General features: G+C 44.2%; 1 protein-coding gene across 2 annotated transcripts in view; it reads right to left on the reverse strand.

Annotated features, from left to right (window-relative positions):
• Positions 1–15,668, reverse strand: part of CDH5 (cadherin 5) — an 84,035-nt gene that overhangs the window by 15,597 nt on the left and 52,770 nt on the right. For both annotated transcript variants that reach the window (XM_030204491.1, XM_030204493.1), the window contains exons 6-9: positions 13,188–13,378; positions 12,247–12,500; positions 3,466–3,608; positions 1,661–1,779 (exon numbers count right to left, since the gene is read on the reverse strand). In XM_030204491.1, coding sequence (XP_030060351.1) covers positions 1,661–1,779; positions 3,466–3,608; positions 12,247–12,500; positions 13,188–13,378 — 707 coding nt within the window. The remainder of the gene's footprint in view (positions 1–1,660; positions 1,780–3,465; positions 3,609–12,246; positions 12,501–13,187; positions 13,379–15,668) is intronic.

The following is a 15,668-nucleotide window of genomic DNA, read 5'->3' on the forward strand; positions in this document are numbered from 1 at the left end:
TAACCGGGTGGTAATGACCTACGTGCGTCAAATGCCACTTGGCGCGTGTCTGATATGCGCTTTTGAAAATAATTTTTTGGATGCACGTATTGGACACGTGCCAAAAATGAAATTACCGCAAGAGCCACACGGTACCCAGATGGTAACTCCATTTTGGCACATGTTGTCATTGTAAGTAGTATACTATTGGGCTCATTTTCGAGAAGGACGTCCATCTTTCGACATAAATCGGAAGATGGACGTCAATCTCCCAGGGTCGTCCAAATCGGTATAATCGAAAGCCGATTTTGGACGTTCTCAACTGCTTTCCGTTGCAGGGACGGCCAAAGTTCAAGGGGGCGTATCGGAGGTGTAGCAAAGGCGTGACTTGGGCGTGACTAACACTTGGATGTCCTCGACCCATAATCGAAAGAAACAAGGACGTCCTTGACGAACACCTGGACGACTTTACCTGGTCGTGTTTTTCTTATGACTAAGGCACAAAAAGCTGTCTGAAATGACCAGATGACCCCTTACTCCCCCAGTGGTCACTAACCCCCTCCCATCCTCAAAAAACATCTTTAAAAATATTGATTGCCTAAAATTAAATAAAAAATATTGATTGCCAGCCTCTATGCCAGCCTCAGATGTCATATTCAGGTCCATCACAGTAGTATGCAGGTACCTGGAGCAGTTCTAGTGGGTGCAGTGCACTTCAGTCAGGCGGACACAGGCCCATACCCCCCTACCTGTTACGTTTCTGGAGGAAACAGCGAGCCCTCCAAAACCCACCACAAACCCACTGTACCCACATCTAGGTGCCCCCTTCACCCGTAAGGGCTATTGTAGTGGTGTACAGTTGTGGGTAGTGGTTTTTTTTTTTTGGGGGGGGGGGGTTGGGAGGCTCAGCACACAAGGTAAGGGAGCTATGTACCTGGGAGCAATTAATGAAGTCCACTGCAGTGCCCCCTAGGGTGCCTGGTTGGTGTCCTGGCATGTCAGGGGGACCAGGGCATTACAAATGCTGGCTCCTCCCATGACCAAATGGCTTGCATTTGGTCATTTCTGAGATGGATGTCCTTGGTTTCCATTATCGCCGAAAATCAGAAACGACCAAGTCTGGGGATGAACATCTCTATGGATGACCAAATTTCAGGATTTGGGCATCCCTGACTGTATTATCGAAACGAAAGATGGACATCCATCTTGTTTTGAAAATACGGGTTTCCCCGCCCCTGGATGGGGATGTTTTGCGAGGACGTCCAAATCAAAACGAGGACGTCCCTTTCGATTATGCCCCTCCACGCCACACTTTGTATTGTTATTTGAATATTTTTTACTGCTGCAATTGCCTATTGTTCGTTTGATCTATTCTTACTGTACACCTCCTTGAGTGAATTCCTTCAAAAAGGCGGTAAATAAATCCTAATAAATAAATACATAATAAATTAGTGGTAAAACTGCCATAATAAATTAGTTAGTATGGCATAATGTGGAGGATCTCATGCAAAACCCAATGTGAGATCCATATGGTGGACTTGGGAGGACATTCAGGAAGGAAAGTGTGTGTGGTGGGCAGCGGGGTGGGGGGGGGCAGGGGGGAAGGAAGGGGAGGAGGTGGATAAAAGAAAGTTGAGAAAGATTTAAAAATGAGTAGTTTTCTTAAAAATTAACCATTTACCATTCCTTCTGGGGCGTTTTCACAAACTTTGGGCTCATATAATTCAGCAAATTCTGGAGCATTGTCATTTACATCAAGGACCTTTATGGAGACTTGTACGTGTGACTCAGTCATGGGAGCTGGAAGAAAGAGGAAAAGAAATGGAATCAATTCCTGGTTGAAAGCTTACAATCTCACCCCCCCCCCCACTTTGTAAAATTGCTTTTTCTCTCAGCTATTCTCAGCAACTGTAAGAAACCAGACAGTACCCCTTAATTTTGTAGGGCAGAGCACATACTGTGGCTGCATACCATAATTTGTGATGTTATTATCAAGAGTATAATTATATTATAAGTGTAGCAGGCAGGCTAGTATTTATTTAGGCTTAATGTTTTTCTCCATGGACACAGAATAGGAGACAAGCCATAGCCCTAAATGTTCCTTTTACTTATTTTGTCCGTTCAGCTCTTCTGGAAGTTGAGGTGCTGAAGAGTTTAAGTAGTGAATACTAAATCCCCCTTTTACAAAGCCACGCGGTAATGCCGCACCGGCAGCCGCTAACTAATGCAGCTTCGTAAAACGGGGGTGGGGGTCTACCAAAACAATAATTATCCCAGCAACCTGATTTCAATGTGGCTTAACAAAACAGTTAATCAAGGTTAAAGTACACAAAACAAAGTGAATACTACTACACCATACCATATTACGAAGAATAAAATACATAAATATCATACTGTAATGGTATCAGTTTATTATATTTTGCTGGATTATATATACACCAATATATTTGTGCAGCTTTTTTATATTTGACACTGCAGCAGAGAGAATAGTTTCATTTCAAGCCCCTCTCTCCCCATCCCTTTTTCTGGGAACTTCTGATAGCAGGGATAGTTAATTACAAACACTTAAACACAAAAGAGCTTCCTCTGCCCTCCCACCTAACAAAAGCATGACTAAGGTGGGCACCTGAATACCCCATTGAAAACAAAGAAGTCAGAGGAAAAGCATAAACAGAACATTTGCCTGTCATCAGAGGTATACCTGCCCCTCCCATCATCTATCAGACAAATGGACGCCAGGACATCTGCAGAAAGAAGGACTTATAATGTGGTCATGTGAACAGACTACATTAACCATAATGCCTTGCAAAATATCCAGGACATGCACACACCATGCTTCTCTGCTAACATTATAAAAGGCCTGGAAACAGCCCAGCTCGCTCTCTTGGAACCTGCCTCCTCTTGGAACCTGCTGCTCTCTTTGGGGTCCGCTGATGCCTTGTTCCTGAAACATGTGCTCATCAATCAGCTGGACCACAGCATGCTTGTAACAAGGACTTGTAAGTAACATAACTTTTGATCTAGACCTGCTACTTTGCCTTACTTAAGCACAGATTATCTGTAAAGATCTCTTAAAACCTACCTCTCGTGTGCAATTGTATATTAAATCAACCTTTTGAAGCTAAAATTACGGTCTCTTTGTGTTCTGAGTATATGGTATCTTTTATATATACTTAATTTATTTAATTTATTGCAATTATCACCTTTGGTGATTGGTGGAAAATTTAATATCCTAAAACTTATAAATACAGCACCTGCTCTTAAATTATAAACAGTAGCGAGTGCTCTCTAGAGCTCTTTTCCCCAAATAAATAATTTCTTGTAACAATACGACTGTCTTATAAATCTTCTAGGTCAAAAAGAACACATTAACTCATGACAGTTCACATTTTTATATTACATCAACCAATATTGGATGTATCATCATAACAGTTTACTCCTGAGGGAGGTATATCATGTATCAAAATCTCTTTGGTATGTACTTACGGTTTTGGTAAATCTCATAGGCTGCTATGGTTAAGTTGTGCCAGGCACTGGTTTCTCTGTCCAGTGTCCCTGTGTTTACAATATTTCCGTTGGTCTTTGTTACCTCGATAGGGCCCTTTTCAATGGGTCGCCTGATGAGGTACCTGCATTAGTGAACAAAGGAACACAGAATATATACTCTTTTGAGAATTTATCAGGTTTGCCAGGGTGATTTTTGGACAGTCTTTGCTTCTTTCTTTTCCACTTCTTTTACCAGAAAAGGCAGATAGAACTGATGCCCACAGAGCACTTTAAAGTTTTAGAATGGGTATCCAAAACTTCTTATCTGTTGATTCAACACGTTGGCCTCCGTATTCCCTTTCTAATATTGGTTTATCTCAGTTTACCAACTCACATTTTTAAAAAAATTAAAATTCGAAAGGTCTTTTTAAATTCTTGGAACCAGCTTTTCAGCCCTTACTTTTCCTCTTAAAGGGGGAATACAAACACATTTTCCCTTTGAAAATTACCTAGGGAAAAGGTGCTCACAGAGATTTACACCAGCCTATACTTTTCCCTCTGAGGGGTCAATGATCAAAGGTTCGTGGCAGAGTCTTCACTCTACCGTGAACCTAGTGCAGTAAAATTGCTGCAGCATCTCAAAATAAACACGCCAATTAATACTAGGTTAAAATTGCGGCAGCAATCTGCTGCTCAGCGCTAAATGTCGACTTTCTTGTCAGTGCCTCAGCAGTGATTGGCTCAGGCAAGGACAGGAGAGTTGACATTAAAAAAACAACAAAACCCCCCAAAACATAAGCATGCCACGGCATGCATCAGCCCCTTACTCCCAACCTGACACCTGTTCCCACCCCTCAAACACAATCCTGTTCCCCAGCGGCACCTACCCCGGCCCTACATACATGACCACCCCTTATCCCCAAACATTAAAAAAAATGCCCTGGCGGCTCACTGGCACTCTCCCCTACCCAGGCACAAAAAAATGCCCTGGTGGTCCAGTGGCCCTCATCCCTCTCCCTCTCTTCCCCTCCCCTGCCCAGGTGAAAAAAATGCCCTGGTGGTCCAATGGCCACCCCATGGCCCCTACCCTTCCTCCCCTGCCCAGGCGCACAAAAAGAATACCCTGGTGGTTGAATGCCTCCCTAGACCCCTGCCCTCTCCTCCCCCCAGTCACAAATATGCCCTGGTGGTCCAGCGGAAACTCACCCTTAACCCCCTTACCCCATATAAGGCAGGAGTGATACCCACTCGCTCCTGCCTCCAGGCGCCTTCTTCTTTAAAATTGTGGCTCCCCACCCCATGTGGTGCATCCTGGAATGGAGTAGGCAGGGCATATCTACCATATAAGGTAGATAACCCTATGTTAAAGCTTGCAGTAGTTTTGAGCATGAAGTAGGGGACTGGGTCCTCAACACAGTTCTTGGGATACACCCTGCCAGTCAGGATTTCAGGATACCAACAGCAAATATGCATGAGATAAATTTACATGTCTCCATTGTATGCAAATCTCTCATATATATTCATTGATGGATCTCTTCAAATCCATGGCTTGGTGTGTCCTGAGGGCTGGGTTGAGAACCCCTGCTTCAAAAGTAATGTGCACAGTTGTGGGAATGCAAAACTAGATGTATCCTGGCCATCCCCCCCCCCCCCCTCCGACCTAGCTCAGCCTCCGAAACTGCCTATTTTTATCTGTGTGCAAATATTGTCCTGATAATGATTTAGAATAGCGGTGTATGGCACTTAATGTGAAGAGAATATTAATCTGCCATAAAAGGAGAGAATGTAAACCACTTCAACTACTGTTAATAAATTCGGTCTATGCTAAGGGAATGGGGTACGGTGCATTTTAAGATTCAGGATTCTCAAAACCCTGAATGACATTTGAAGTTTCTATCAGGTATCACAAACAGAAAATTTAATGCCAAACTCTATGGAGAAAAGCTTATAACAGGCGCCTCCATTTTGGTGCCTTGGTAATGCGGGGTGAGAGTCTATTTCGTATGGGCACTTGGGTGACAAAGGAGCTCATTTTCAAAGGAGAAAACTGTCCCAAAAGCGGCAGATGGACAGTTTTCATGGGAAAATGTCCAAGTTGCGATTTGGAAACTCAGATTTGCGATGTTTTTGCTCCACAGTTCGTCTAAGTTGCTAGGGGTGTGTGTTTTGGGTGAGATTTGGGCAGGCCTAGAATGTGGGCTTTTTCAGGGATAATGGAATAAGATAAAACTGTCTAGGGCAAAAATTGGGACGTTTCAATCACGTTCAAGTCACAAAAGGTGCCCTAACTAACCAGCTGACCAATGGAGGCATTAAGGTGTGTCTCCCACCCCCTTAATCCCCCAGTGGTCACTGACCCTCTCCCACCCCCCAAAGCTTCAGATATTATGGCTGTTCCTATTAGAGCAGCAAGCTGGTCCCAGGAATAAGCTAGTGGTCATTCCAGTGGACTGTAGAGAAAGGGACCCGTGTCCTTATCCCAGTCTAACTAGTACACTTGTGGTGAAAATTGTGAGCCTTCCAAAACCCAGAAAATACCAGCTGTACTTATAGATAGAAGACACCTGCAGACCTGAGGGCTTTTGTAGTGGTGTACAGTTAGGTGCAATAGGTTATTAGGTGTTCCTGGAGGGCTCACAGTACAAAATAAGGCTGTTAAGCTGGAATGTGTTCCTGGGTCCCTTTATGCGAAGTCCATTGCACTGATCACTAGGCTGTCCCTCTATTTTGCTGGATGGCTGTGTGGTGAATTTACTAGGAATGGTGCCACACATCCATCCCTATGGCTTGTTTCTGTGCGACTTTCTCTAGGACTGAAAATGGTACCTAAAGAAATACATACTAAGCACAAAAACATCTGGAAAATAGCAATTAAAAAAAAAAGACATTTTTCCAGTTCAAAAATTGCTATGTTCAGGATGAGATTTTTAGACATTTATATATGTTTATAGAGAAGACTATCCTGCTTATAATCAAACGAGAAAAACGCCCAAGTTCCGACCTAAATCGGGAGATGGGCGTTTTTCTCACAAAAACAAATAAAGCGGTATAATCGAAAGCCGAACTTTGGACGCTTTCAACTGCACTCCGTCGCGGATGCGGACAAAGTTGACGGGGGCGTGTCGGAGGCGTGGTGAAGGCGGAACTGGGGCGTGGTTATCACCCGAACAGAGATGGTCGCCTTTCGCCGATAATGGATACGTTTGTAGCTAGAATTTAGGGCACTTTTCCTGGACCCTGTTTTTTCACGAATAAGGCCCCAAAAAGTGCCCTAAATGACCAGATGACCCCCAGAGGGAGTCGGGGATGACCTCCCCTGACTCCCCCAGTGGTCACTAACCCCCTCCCACCACAAAAAAATGATGTTTCACAACTTTTTACTTTCACCCTCAAATGTCCTCCTCCCAAGCAGCAGTATGCAGGTCCCTGGAGCAGTTGTTAGGGGGTGCAGTGGACGTCAGGCAGGTGGACCCAGGCCCATCCCCCCCCTACCTGTTACAATTGTGCTGCTTAATGCTTAGTCGTCCAACCCCCCCAAACTCACTGTACCCACATGTAGGTGCCCCCCTTCACCTCTTAGGGCTATAGTAATGGTGTAGACTTGTGGGCAGTAGGTTTTGAGGGGGATTGGGGGGGCTCAACACCCAAGGGAAGGGTGCTATGCACCTGGGAGCTCTTTTACCTTTTTTTTTGTTTTTGTAAAAGTGCCCCCTAGGGTGCCCGGTTGGTGTCCTGGCATGTGAGGGGGACCAGTGCACTATGAATCCTGGCCCCTCCCACGAACAAATGCCTTGGATTTATTCGTTTTTGAGCTGGGCGATTTCATTTTCCATTATCGCTGAAAAGCAAAAACGCCCAGCTCACACCTTGGCGAATAACACATGGGCGTCTATTTGTTTTGAAAATACGGTTCACTCCGCCCCTTCACGGACCCGTTCTCGGAGATAAACGCCCATGGAGATAGGCGTTTCTGGTCGATTATGCCCCTCAGTGGCACATTTAGGTACCACAATTTAGACCTCCTTTAAGCCTGGAATGAATGTAGCAGGCACTTGGGCAACACAGTATTCTGTAAGTTGCTCACTTAAATGTCTGCCCCCACCAATAGCCTGCCCCATGATCTACCCACGTAAATGCCCCTCTTTCAAATGCACACTACGGCATTTGACCACTTATATATCACTTAGAGGGGAAGTTATCAAGCAGTATTAGTGCACTAACCCATGATATTTGCCCTTTAGCATATGTTAAAGAGCTCTGATGCTGTGTGAAGTGCCCTAATAGAGAATTAAATAGGTTACCCCATGTTACATAATATTAAGATGCAAAATATGCAAATAGATGTAAAGCAGTTCATTACTATATAAATTCAATAATATGGCTAGCAATGTGCACCTGGTGCACCTAGCAAGCCGTGTTATAGCTGATTATTTTACCACCTGACAGCATTGGGCCACTAAGCCACAGCCTGATGCTTCTGGGATTTGAGTTAGAGAGGCCTGGGGGGGGGGGGGGGGGGGTGGAACCTATAAGAGGGTGGTGGAGGGCTCGGAGAAGTGGTTGCTGCTTTGGTTTTCTTTTTAATAGGCAGGTCTCCCATTAATGCCCATATTGTATAGAATACTGTAAGTCAAGCACGTATCTCCAATAGTCAGGGCCACCGAGAGGGGGGGCAGGGGGGACAAAATTCCCCGGGCCTCCAAGGGGGGCCCGGCGCTGGGGCCAGGCCGCCGGCGCTGCAGTCCCCGGTCTCACCTGCCTGCCTCCTCGGCTCCGGGCCCCCTGCATTCGAAGTGGCAGTCACAGATCGCCTCCCTTCGGGCCTTCCCTCCCTGTGTCCCGCCCTTGCAGAAACCGGAAGTTACATCAGATGAGAGCGGGACACAGGGAGGGAAGGCCAGAAGAGATGTGATCTGTGACTGCCGCTTCGAATGCAGGGGGCCTGGAGTCGTGGAGGCAGGCAGGTGAGACCGGGGACTGCAGCAATGGGGGGAGCGACAGGGGATGGCAGCGGCAGGGGGGGGGGGGGATCGGAGGCAGGGCTGCTTTGCCCCGGGCCCTGCCTTGTCTCTCGGCGGCCCTGCCAATAGTTAGGGGCCAATGCTTACACCATTGCTCAAGCCTAAATTATTGGTGCGTATCTAACTTGTTATGCTAGTATTCTATAAAAGAAAGTTGGCACCTACATTGCTTTATAGAATAGGCTCTTACCAGGTGCCCTGTTATAGAAATGCCTTGTATGACAGTCGTTTTTAAAGGGATATTCTCGTTTGAGATGTGCATGAATCATCACTTAAAGGTTTCTATCATAAATGTCTAAGTCCCCATCTTACAATGCTGGGATATGCATGTCTCAAACCCATGTGCATGCAAAAGGCAAGGGGGTGTGGTCTGAGTCTGACTTGGGTGGGACTAGGGCATGCCTAGAAGATGTATACTTATACTCCATTTCAGTAACACAGTAACAGGCTAATTTTCGAAACAGATGGACATCCAAAAAGTGACATAAATCGGCACTTGGACGTCCATCTCTCAGAGATGTCCAAATCGGTATAATCGAAACTTGATTTTGGACGTCTCCATCAGAAGTCCGTCACAAGGACGTCCAAATCTGAAGGGAGTATATGAGAGGCATGGTAGAGGTTTGACTTGGGCGTTCCTAAGACTTGGAACATCTTTGAGCCATAATGGAAAAAAGCAAAGACGTCCATGATTAAAACTTGGACGTTTTCACCTGGACCTGTTTTTATTACAAATAAGGCACAAAAAGCTGCATGAAATGACCAGATTACCACTGGAGAGAATCAGGGATGACCTCCTGTTACTCCCCCAGCGGTCACTAACCCACTCCCACCCTCAAAAAACATGATTTAAAATATTACTTGCCAGCCTCAGATGTCATACTCAGCTCAATGACAGCGCATGCAGGTCCCTGGAGTAGTTTTCATAGTAGGTGCAGTGCACTTCAGACAGGTGGACCCAAGCCCATACCCCCCCCCCTACCTTTTACATTTGTGGAGGAAACTGCGAGCCCTCCAAAACCACCAGAAACCCTCTGTACCCACATATAGGTACCCCCTTCACCTGAAAGGACTATGGCAGTGGTGTACAGTTGGGGTAGTGGGTATTGGGGGGGTTTGGGGGGCTCAGCAAACAAGGAAAGGGAGCTGTGTACCTGGGAGCATTTTATGAAGTCCACTGCAGTGCCCTCTAGGGTGCCCGATTGCCGTCCTGGCATGTCAAGGGGACCAGTGTACTACAAATGCTGGCTCCTCCCACATCCAAATGGCTTGCATTTGGACGTTTTAGACGTGGACATCTTTGGTTTCGAAAATTGCCGAAAATCAAACATCCAAATCTAAGGACGTCCATGGTATTTTTGAAACCAAAGATGGACGTCCATCTTTTTTTGAAACTGACCTTCTCCCCGCCTCCGAATTTGGACATTTTACAAAGATGTCCAAATTCCAAATTAGACGTTTCTTTCGAAAATGCCCCTCTTTGTGACGGAAGAGAAAGACCTGCATAGTCCATCCAGTTTGCCCAACAAGGTGGCCATTCTGAAAGGGCCTAGTCACCTATACTTAAACGTTGGCTGTCAAGGCTCCAGCATGGCAACTATATAGGCAACCAAATATGATGGTGTCTTGGTTATAATCACATATCATCTCCAGTATTGCTGACAGTATTCAACTTACCGGTCAAGATATCTTCACCTCTCCCCCGAGCTGCCAGCACCCTCACTCAAAACATGTAACAGTAAAGTGATCAGAAGGGATATAAACCTATATGTCCCGACACCTCAACATTGGGATTTACACCTACTCTGACCCACAAACAAGTTATGGCAAGGTGTTAGTTTGGTCAGGAGTGAAGGCTGCACTTACTTCCTGCCTAAACTATCACCCTGCCAGAACATGCTCATGAGCCCATTCCCCACCATTATCAACATGACCCCTAAACCAGACCCCCTGCAATTGGAAAGACCCTCCCCCAGAACCAGCCCTCTGCTATTGGAAGGCCCCCCAAACCAGCTTCTTTTCCCAGAATCAATTCTTGGTAAAAAAATGTTAACTTAAAATTCACTTATAGTATTAACCTGTTAGATATAAGAAAAAGAGGTATTTATCTGAGACTTTGGTAGTATCTGAGCATGACATATTGTTCATATACTTTGAGAACTGAGTAAAAGGGAAAAGACAGGTAAATACTGCAAATAATTTGTTTAAAATTTATCTCTAATGTTAAATTCCCTGACTTGGTGTGAAGTATTTCTGGGAAACATGGTGACTTATTTTTAACAGCATTGTAATACCTAGCTCCGCCACCACGGTGTGTACAGTACCCTCTGAGTAAGCTATCAGGGGAAGGCTTGTGTTGCTCATAGGGGGAGGAATCCTATCAGCTGGTCTGGTGCAGGGGAGAAAGAAGCTCTGGAGGAGGCTCCTGATGTCAGGGGGTTACAGTACCCTTGTAGTCTAGGAAGTGGAGAGTGGTCCCCCTTAACTTCTGTCCCATCTAGCACTGGCCCAGTAGTGGTCAAGCTCCTACTTGAGGGTGAATTGTGTTTGTGATTGTCTGGATTTTTTTTTTTTTTTTTAATGTTACATCCTGTTTTCTGCCAGTTGATCAGTATGCATTAAGGTTTCTCAGTAAAGTCTTTTTTATTTTTATTTATTTTTGTTACATTTGTACCCTGCGCTTTTCCCACTCATGGCAGGCTCAATGCGGCTTACATATTATATACAGGTACTTATTTGTACCTGGGGCAATGGAGGGTTAAGTGACTTGCCCAGAGTCACAAGGAGCTGCCTGTGCCTGAAGTGGGAATCAAACTCAGTTCCCCAGGACCATAGTCCACCACCCTAACCACTAGGCCACACAGCAGCATTTTGCTGAACTACAAAATGCTGCTGTGTGGCCACTGGATGTTTTTCTCAGAGTGTTATCTTCATCCTGACCATGTAGGCCCCAAAGTTAATGCTTTTCCTCACTGGAAGAATCTCAGGGGTTGCTCTGATCATATGTGCTCCTATGCAGCATTTCTGTCATGGTATGTGCAAAACTAACTTATTTGGAGAAATTGCCCCTGACAGCAGTCATGAAAGGTGGTGTGTGTGTACATGTCATTATGGCTGCTAAGGTTTTTAGAAAATTGTAAATTTAGATGTTTATTTTCCAGATAATTAGGGGCTCTTTAAGGTACGTAAAACTGATGCTGGGTACATTTTCCAGTGAAATGAAATATATACTTAGGAGTGACCTAGTGGTTAGGGTGGTGGACTTTGGTCCTGAGGAACTGAGTTCAATTCCCACTTCAGGCACAGGCAGCTCTTTGTGACTCTGGGCAAGTCATTTAACCCTCCATTGCCCCAGGTACAAATAAGTACCTGTATACAATATGTAAGCCGCATTGAGCCTGCCATGAGTGGGAAAGCGCGGGGTACAAATGTAACAACAACAAAAAAATGGAATAAAGCACAAAACCTGAGCGGAGGACATAGGACAAGCCAGGAGAGGGGGTGACCCAGTACTAGGGGATTTCCCCCCCCATTGTTTATCTAATAAACACTTCTTTTTTTTTTTTTTTGCATCAGTTGTATTTTATCAGGGTTTATGGGTTAAATCCTTCAATCAGAAGCCCTACATGTAGTAGAAGTATAGAAATGATAAACCAGTACTAGAAGGCACAGCGATGGCCATGGGCGCTTTCTGCTGATGAAACACCTAAAAAGCAGACCATAAGAAAGACCCAGCTCACTCCATGTGAAATCTACTTACCCTACATTTCTTTTTGCTGCATCTGGGTCACGTGCGGAAACAGGGCCAATAAAAGTGCCAAGAGGGACATTTTCTTTCACTTCAAAGTAATACGATGGCTTAGAAAAGATAGGGGGTTCATCCACATCAAGAACATTGACAATAACGCTAGCAATGCTCCGAGGCCCTCCCTGCTTGAGAAACTGAAGATCAATAGTCGGATCTGTGACTTCAATATCAAACCTGTATTTTGTGTTGCTTTCAAAGTCCAAAGACTGAAAAATAAAACAAGAAGAAGCCTCTGTGAGAAATCAGTATGGAACACAAATACAGCATTGTATGCTTGAATGGGCATACCTGGCCAGATCCTTCAGGCGCAATGTCCGGGCTAGCCAAAGATCCCCTTACAGAGTGGCCAAGGAATCAGAAGCCAAAGATAAGGATTGTTCGGCCCCCATATTCATGGAGGCAGGGTGCATTGTTATATATATTTAATATGAGTATTACCTGTATTCAGTTGCATTGTCTTTATAATAGATAGCACTGCTTTTCCTATAGTTTGCAGTTTTCTGTGATTGACTCATTGTGAGCTTTCCCTATTGGCTGTTAGCTCTGAGCTAGGGCCAGCCTTCCCTCTCTGCCCCTGCAGTCTTGCTAGCATGCTTTTGTGATCAGCAGCTCTTCTAGGGGCTGATCCCTCCTTAATTTACTGTAATTCCATCAAGATTATTCACCATCTCCCCAAGTCATTCCCTTTATATTTTCCCTGAGCTACACCCCCTTATCCTCCTTTGAGTGTTACAGCTTTTCATGTCAGCTGTCCCTGGGCTGAGGTTCTGGCCATCTCTGCAGAAGGCAACAATTCTGTCTAAGCAACTATCATTGTCTGTCATAAAGTAGCATGCTTTGTCTAACTGGTAACCTTTAAAAAAAAAATCTTACCCTCTCTATGGAATTAATACCTTTCTTAAGATGAGTATTCCTTCATTTGTTGCTGCACTCGTGACAACTGAAAATGTGTCTCTAAATTCTCCTTTGATAAAACTATACTTAGTTTTGTTGTTCTGTTCTGGCTCATCAATGTCTTGAACTTTCAGTCGACCAACTTCACTATCAACTCGGGCATTTTCAGGTACATCAAATGTGAACTGATCTGTAATGGAAAGAAAAAAAAAAACAGAATTGAGAATCTCTCATAATCATGTTCCTCGTTTCAGTAGTCACATGCCATAAAATTACTGATTTGCATAGACACAATTAACTCATGCTATTAGTATCTAGGAACCATCGCATAAAATGGGACTTGTGGTAACATAATATGCATTAACCATGTTAGTAGAAACACAAAAACATAGAAAGTGATGGCAAAGATCATGTGGTCTATCAGGTCTGAACCAGAAAAATACCACACAAAGTGTGGAGGTGCACTTAATCCCCACGAAACAAGTAAAAGGAAACAGAGGAGGGGTGGGGAAGATAGGCTCTATCCAAACAATGGGGGAGACGTATAATTTAAATAATGATATTTATTGCAAATGATTGACTCGACACAGCTGTGTTTCGGCGCTGTAGCGCCTTCTTCAGGAGTCTATAAAAACAGATATAATAACAAATATAAAACAAATATTGCAAACAAAAAAATATAAAAAAAACATATTAAATCTCATATGAACATCTCAAAAAAGGAAAAACGTGAAAAGAAACAGCATACATAAAATATAAATATGTAAAAACGGTCATGACATATTCAAGTCGATAAGGATAAATAAAATCAACAATACAAAGTATTCAAGATTGCGTCCTAAATGAATGGACAATCCCTCAAATTCTATAAATGGTGCCTTAAGTTGTGTGCACTAATTTGGCTGCACAGCCAAATTGCACACACAGCTTAATTGATTAACAAGCCAGTCAGCGCTGATAATTGGTACTTAACAACCTATTAGAGAGGGGAATGCAAATGAAGTTTTGGGAGACAGATCTCTGTCGCAAATGCCTGACGGGGAGAGATAATTTTTTACATGCTTTTTTGGAATGTCCAAAATTGTCCATCTGGAACAGAGCCTTCAAGGTTATAAATAGGGTATTGCTGTCAACAGTGGAATGGACTTCTCTGGCATTGCTGCTGGGGAAGCAGTCGGATTTAATCACACAGGGGTTTTCACTGCCTCAAAGGAGATTCCTTTATATGTCAATTTTGGCAGGGAAAAAAACAATTTTACAGTACTGGACGAGTGAAGAATCAGTGCCAGTAGCATGCTGGATGATTAAAATGTCGGATATAGCTAAATATGAGAATATGAGGTACAGGAGGCCTCATAATGTGGAACTTAAACAATATGCCGGTATTTGGCACAGGTTTTTGAAGGAGAGCTCGTCTCAAGACGTACAGAATCTTTAAAGGGGGGGGGGGAGGGAAGGGGGGATTAGGGAGGTAAGATTGGAGGATGGAATATGTGTTTGTTTGAGTGGTGTGTGTGAGGGAGATGAGTGGAGGGTATTTCTTTAAAAAAGGTCAGATGGATTGTTAGCGACGACGTGGACTATGTTCAGTTTATAAGTCTTCTAGAATTAAGATGGTACCATGTAAATTAATAATTTGCTTGGTGTTATGCTATGTCGTAATTTGTATATGAAGATCTTTTGCTGACAACAATAAACAGAAATAAAAAAAACCCCAACCAATTAGTGGCACTAATTAGCTCTTAGAATTTACATAGGTATATTCTATAACGTGGTGTACGTAAATTCATAAGTACTACTACTACTACTATTTAGCATTTCTATAGCACTACAAGGCATATGCAGCGCTGCACAAACATAGAAGAAAGACAGTCCCTGCTCAAAGAGCTTACAATCTAATAGACAAAAAATAAAGTAAGCAAATCAAATCAATTAATATGTACAGGAAGGAGGAGAGGAGGGGAGGGGAGGTGGAAGCGAGTGGTTACGAGTCAAAAGCAATGTTAAAGAGGTGGGCTTTCAGTCTAGATTTAAAGGTGGCCAAGGATGGGGCAAGACGTAGGGGCTCAGGAAGTTTATTCCAGGCGTAGGGTGCAGCGAGACAGAAGGCGCGAAGTCTGGAGTTGGCAGTAGTGGAGAAGGGAACAGATAAGAAGGATTTATCCATGGAGCGGAGTGCACGGGAAGGGGTGTAGGGAAGGACGAGTGTGGAGAGATACTAGGGAGCAACAGAGTGAGTACATTTATAGGTTAGTAGAAGAAGTTTGAACAGGATGCGAAAATGGATAGGGAGCCAGTGAAGCGACTTGAGGAGAGGGGTAGTATGAGTAAAGCGACCCTGGCGGAAGACGAGACGGGCAGCAGAGTTTTGAACCGATTTGAGAGGGGAGAGGTGACTAAGTGGGAGGCCAGCAAGAAGCAGATTGCAGTAGTCTAAACGAGAGGTGACAAGGGTGTGGATGAGGGTTTTGGTAGAGTGC

The sequence above is a fragment of the Microcaecilia unicolor genome, chromosome 5 (assembly GCF_901765095.1).
Source record: "Microcaecilia unicolor chromosome 5, aMicUni1.1, whole genome shotgun sequence".
Lineage (NCBI taxonomy): Eukaryota > Metazoa > Chordata > Amphibia > Gymnophiona > Siphonopidae > Microcaecilia > Microcaecilia unicolor.